The sequence below is a fragment of the Oxyura jamaicensis genome, chromosome Z (genome assembly GCF_011077185.1).
Source record: "Oxyura jamaicensis isolate SHBP4307 breed ruddy duck chromosome Z, BPBGC_Ojam_1.0, whole genome shotgun sequence".
Classification (NCBI taxonomy): domain Eukaryota; kingdom Metazoa; phylum Chordata; class Aves; order Anseriformes; family Anatidae; genus Oxyura; species Oxyura jamaicensis.
In genome coordinates this window covers 29,917,057-29,923,056 of record NC_048926.1, presented here as the reverse complement: position 1 = coordinate 29,923,056, position 6,000 = coordinate 29,917,057, and the positions used below count along the sequence as shown (strand labels likewise).

The following is a 6,000-nucleotide window of genomic DNA, read 5'->3' as shown; positions in this document are numbered from 1 at the left end:
TCAGCTTCACAACTCCATATTCCCAAGGCCTCTGCTTCCTTCCTGGCAGGGTAATCCAGGATGGGGCAGTTGCTGCTGCGCCTTCCTCTCCAGGCCTTTCTCTTTCGCCATTGTGGGGTCCCTCCCACAGCATAGGAGATGGAACAGCTCCAGTGTGGGCCATAGTCCTCCAAGAAAACTATCTCCTCCCCCCTGCCACCCCCATCTAGGCTGTCAGGCCTGCTGGGAGCTTCCACCTTGCATGGGCTCACGATGCACTGCAGCTTCCTGCAGGGTGTATCTACCTACCACCCACTCTAGCATAGACTGCAGTGGGGGTATCTGCTCAGAAATGGTCCCCCGGGCCTGCAGGAGAGAACCTGCTCCTCCATGGTCTGCACCCCCAGCTGCAGGACACCTGCTGTTGTAGTGCCTTGGTGTTGGTGGGACTATTTATCATTTTTTCTTCCTCACACCTCTCTCTCACTCACAGATGCCGTGCAGTGCTTTTCACTCTATTAAACATAACCACAGTGGTGCTCCCAGCATCGCTGATGGGCTCAGCTTTGGCCAGCAGAGGGGCTGTTGGAGCTCAATGGAATTGGCTGATCGTGCAAACAAGGGGCTCACCTCCCAACAGCCTCCTCTGCTACCACAGTCTTCTCAAATACAACTATCATCTCTTTTCAAAACAATGGGTGTACTTAACTTCCAAGATGCACTTAAAAAAAGAAGCAATTTTCAACTTGGAAGCCCAATAGCTTCATTCTGTGAAACAGTTAGGCCACATGGAGACAATGCAGCAGAGTAAAACACTTCATCTGGTATTTTCTGTGAGTTTAGTTTCTCCAGGACAACATGCAGGAGTTCTGGCTTGAAGTGTAATCTTCCACAGGAGTAACTTCAAGTAAGGTTGAATACATTTGTCTTTTTAATTACAACAGCAGTGGGATTGAAATACAAAATTAGCACATATAATTTGCATAGAGATAATTACTACTAAAGAAGTACAAACTTCTAAAATTTCAGAACTAAAAAGATTTAACTGCTAAACAACAGCACAGTAGTAAGATGTTTAATATCAAGAATCTTAGTATATCAGTTAATGCATGTGTTCACTTGTACAGATCCAACCCTGAACAGCAGAAAGATGGCTGGGCTTACAGCATTACCACAGAATCACAGAAAAATACTAACTTGGAAGCAGTTTTTATTTGTTTTAACATGAAAACTTAGATTTTTTTTTTCCATAGAAAAGCTTTCTAAATATCCCCTTAAAACAATGGATTCTGAAGTCAGATCACAACAGGCTTGCAGGTACTAATTTGGAAGGAAGTCTGATAGACATTATCTGTAACCAGTAGCTATAATGCATACTAAACTTAATGCTGGGACTCAAACTGGATTTCTTTGCTGTAGAACTTTGATATTAGTTTCAACTCTTAAGTGGAGATTCAAGCTCCATTCACTAAAACCTCCAGCTTTCCAAGTAATACTATTATTGCACTTGTACTGGTTGTACTGGCTTAATAAAGCCATTTTAAAGCAACCATTTAATATTTGTACATTTTAAAGCACTTGATCTTATCTGCAAAGGAAATAGACAATAAAACCACAATTTATTTCAACTTCATTGTGAATGTTGTTAATTTTTAGAGTTTAAATAGATGTGCATTTTGTAACTAAGCTATGAAAGCAACAGATGCTGTAACTACCTTTTGACGACTTGTTTGGTCCATGTCAGTAATCAAGTGATGTTATAAAAAATAAACTAGTTTATTTTGTATAAAATGAGCAATGTTGCATTTTTGTTCAGATTGCACAGTACAAACAAGCTAATATCTAAATTAATACTGTTACAGGTAGTTATTACATAGGGACAGCAGCTAGAAAAAATAAGGTACCTCAAAGCAACAGACTTTTGCAGCCAGCTTTCCATAACATTGTATGAAAGTTAAATAAGTCTTAGTTACAAGTATGTATATTATAAAATGTTTGAAAATTGTTTAAGTATGAGCTGTTAAACTAATTTTTCATAGCAAGAGTATATGATGAGTATTTACATTTTAAAAATCCGTTTTTTTTCAGAAAAGAATTTACAGTGAAATAAATAACCTTCAGCAATCCCTTAAACCCAACTATAAGATCTGTAAGTCGCAGTTAAAAACAAAAAGAAAAAAAAAAACAGATAAGCCACCTTGTGTCACTGCTAGGTCAGTAAAGTATGCCTCATCCAGAAAGAAGTGCAACTCTGCTTTATCTTTACTAGGAATCTAGAAACATGCGCGTTACATATGGGTACCTTCAAATATGGTACAACCTTGAATATTTGTACAAGAGTATTCACAAAAACATACAATATATTTTACACTCCTTTCATACAAAATATTGATATCAAACCAATCTGCATTGATCAGACATTTCTTAGGCAGGCAAGGTGGGAAGGAGAACAACTTTCAGTCTCCACTTTACCTTTTAAACTCAAGCAAAAGATAAGATAGTAGCTTCTCCCGAGTATGCTGTGATGTAGAGGGACTGATGAACATTAGCTGAACCTGTATACGTGTTTGCTGTCTCTCAGCACTATTAAGTATCAAAACCTAAAGCTGCAGTCTGACGATTGCATCAAAAAAAATCTTGCCTTCTTCTGAAGTTGTTAGATGAAACTGCTTCTTAGTTATATTATCCCCAATATAGATTTGAAAGATTAAAATATATAAAAAAAAGTTCAACTCCAAAACACGGAAGCATGTCTAGAGCTGGTTTGCTTCCTTTCACACCTGATGTTTGGGAAGTAGTTCATCTTTCATTTAAGACACAATACAGTCATAACTGCCCTCTTGGAATGAATCCTCATCCTCTGTCTTAGACTTATCCTCTTCATGTCTGCTAGCAGTGCTGTTGCCAGCATCGCTCTGAGGATTAGTGCCGAGGCTAATCAAAGTCCTGCTTTCCTCAGCTCTGGTGTTTGCTTGTTCTGTAACTTTAGAAGGATTCACTGGCTGAAAAGCTTCAGGCTGTACTTGCTCTTCTGCTATTTCACTTAGCTTCTGGATCTGTGGTTTGATGATATTTAGAAATGGCTTGTACCCAGGGCTAGGAAAATAAAGGTATAGAACATCTTTAGTGAATTAGCAATGGTACTTTTGTCAAATGCCTGAAAAGCAGAATTTCTTGGGAGATCCTTGGTATAAAGAGGTGTGTTCTAGCATCCTTACTGTACAGAAGTTCAGTTTTTTTTTTTCCTTTTTAAAAAATAAGAAAAGCAATCATAATTGAACAGTAGAAATTGGTGGTTTTTTTTCAGGTTGACCCCAACTGTATTAAATGACTGTCCATAAATTTCCCACAAAAGTGTATTAAACAAGTGTTCTAACTTCGGGCTGATATGACTACTCCAAAGTTATTTCTTTGGGTAACTAAGTATCCGCAACTGGAACAGAAATGAAGATGGAAAACAACACTTACCAGTCTGTAGAAGCCCATTTGTCAACAGCATATAGGCCAGTCTTGATATTCTGACAGATTTCTCCATCAATATCAGAGGATTGCATTAAACTGAAAACTTGGTTGATTACTGAAGATTCTCTGAGGATAAGACCTATGATAATACACCAGTCCAGACATCCTGCTTCCATGAAGATATGTAGCAAGTACCTATATGGAAAAACACTCTACTTAGTTCTTTTTCCCCCAACGAGAGACAAAAATCCCAAAGTGCAAGCAGTATAGAAACACTGCATACTGTTTCTTTCTCATAGTGCTGGGTACTAGTAATTTCAAGTTTCAAATGCAAAATACTTACCGCAGCTGGACTTGTGACTTGTGTGGCCCTTTACTGGCCAGTTCTAGAGAGATATGTTCAAGCTCTGACTGAGTTAGACTTAGGCTGGAGAAGTTCTCATCCACCATGGTCCAGTCACCATCCACCATAGAACTTGTTTCAGTCAGGTCTGTTGCTGAACCAATGCTGCATTCATCACCTATCAAAAACACTCAGAAACATAAGGGGAAAAAAACTACTCACTTTACTAAGACTCAGAATTTCGTAACTACTTCCTACAGAAATTGCTAAACTACACAGTAGTTACCCACTGTGATTAGTAATTAGATTAGTAATTATTATTAGAATTCACCTGGAAGCATTTCAAAGATTATTAATTCACTTTAAAAACAAACGGCTTCAAAATGCTCAAAGTCCATTGAACTCAAAGGGCTCCATTCAGCTCAGGAAAAGGTGAGATGCTTGTCTACAGAAGTAACAGTAGCGGCAGGCAGCAGTACAAGTGCAGAGAGATTTTTTTTCCTCATTAAATTCTGTTTTTTTTGAGAGTTGTGTAACAATTTAAGCCCAATACATTTTTGCAGTCTCAGGAGTAATAAATACAACAAATAGGAATGGAAATACAGAAAGGCAGTGCCCAAGGATAGGTACAGAACCTAGTCCTTCATTTTTTAGAGCCCATCAACCTGTTAATTAGTAGCTCCAAGTGTTTTTTTCTCTTACAGAAGGCCCTAGCATCTTGAAGAGATTGTACTTCATGCTTAGTCTTTGCCCTAGTAAAGTAAAAATGACAGGATACACACATAGTTGAAAATGTTGCTCAGTGCTTGAGGACAAGAGAGAGTAGAAAAAAGAAAAGATTAGAAATCTTTCAGTCTTAACAGTTGTCTCTTACTGGTCAGAAAATGCACAGAGGATATTATTTCTATTTTCCTGAGCTCATCATACATTTGAACTTTTACCAAAGTGATAAAAACAAAAGTTCTTGGGAAAAAAATAAACTATATCAGACAATAATTTCCTCAAATTCCTCATTAAAGAATGTATCTAACATCTTTCTAAAGAAATCCAAAAGCACAAAGTTCATGCACTAAAACACTGCTGACCTGTGCAAAAGGCAAAAATAAATTTCACTGTTCTCAGACAGACTAAAAATATTAAATTGTAATTTACCATCAAGGATAGGAACACTTCACCAAGTATGAATATCATATTCTACTTCAAGTACTCACAGATGTATGACATGAGTATCTCTCTGTTGTAAAAATCTCAGGTCAATTTTCAACAGGTCCTCTATTTTTTCCCCTGCATTATGGTAGCAGGGGTGGAGAAGCAACAATACAGCAGTCACATGCAAATACCAGAATGTATGTGCTTATTTCCAGGTGCATTTTTCCAATAGACAAGTAGAGGGAAGAGTGACTAACCTTTGATTAGCAAAGGAGAAAGGAATGCATCTTGCATGTGTGGTCCATGGGATGAAGCCGTGTCAATTTCTCTCTGAGAGGAGCTGATAGTGCCAAGCCAGCTGCGACTCCTAGGTGTGCTTGAAACCCCTGTGTCCACTTCCATATTTACAAAGGTGTCTGCAGACTGAGATTTTAGCAGCTGTTCCCCCATGGCTTAAAAAACAAACAAACAAAACACACCAAAGGACAGATCACGTAAACATCAAAAATGAAGTTTGGGAAGTTCTCTCCAGGCATTTAGGTAAGTTAAAACTTGCTACTAAGTCAATAGTCAATTAATTTCTTGAGATCACCAAAAGCAAGGGAATGCAATAATTTCCAGTATTTCAAGAACTTCTGGTCAGCTTTTTATGTCAGCACTGGCATCAACAAAAGATCAGCTAATAAAGTATTAGCATCAATAAAATTAAGGAGCCATGCTGCTATTATTTGGCAGAGGAAAACTTGGCAGCTAGTATCTATCAACTCTGCCCTAAGAAGGTATACTAGAGAATAATTAATACAAAGGGGTTTACAGCAAGCTTTCAAAATTGTAGTCCTCTACCACACAGAGAATTTCAAAGATTAGGAACATTATTTTTTAATATAATTAAGCAAATTATTATCTAAAAACTGTACAAGTTTTGATTTTTTTTTTTTATAATTTTCCATAGCAGATATACTTCAACAAGCAGTATCCCAGTTCAGCTTACTACCTGCACAAGCCATATCCACTCCAGTGCACCTAAGAAAATAAGAAACCTCAGAAGAAACAGTAGTGTAGTCAGA

General features: G+C 37.7%; 1 protein-coding gene across 5 annotated transcripts in view; it reads right to left on the bottom strand.

The window, feature by feature from the left end:
- Positions 1-887: 887 nt before the first annotated feature.
- The window catches only part of RIC1 (RIC1 homolog, RAB6A GEF complex partner 1), a 51,209-nt gene continuing 46,096 nt past the window's right edge, over positions 888-6,000 (bottom strand). For 3 of the 5 annotated variants that reach the window (XM_035309411.1, XM_035309413.1, XM_035309412.1), the window contains exons 23-26: positions 5,191-5,385; positions 3,785-3,962; positions 3,448-3,636; positions 888-3,075 (exon numbers count right to left, since the gene is read on the bottom strand). In XM_035309411.1, the coding sequence (XP_035165302.1) occupies positions 2,790-3,075; positions 3,448-3,636; positions 3,785-3,962; positions 5,191-5,385 (848 nt within the window). In that variant the 3' untranslated portion in view covers positions 888-2,789. Of the gene's footprint in view, positions 3,076-3,447; positions 3,637-3,784; positions 3,999-5,190; positions 5,386-6,000 lie in introns of those variants that run through there. The other 2 variants (XM_035309414.1, XM_035309415.1) reach the window with 2 other exon arrangements.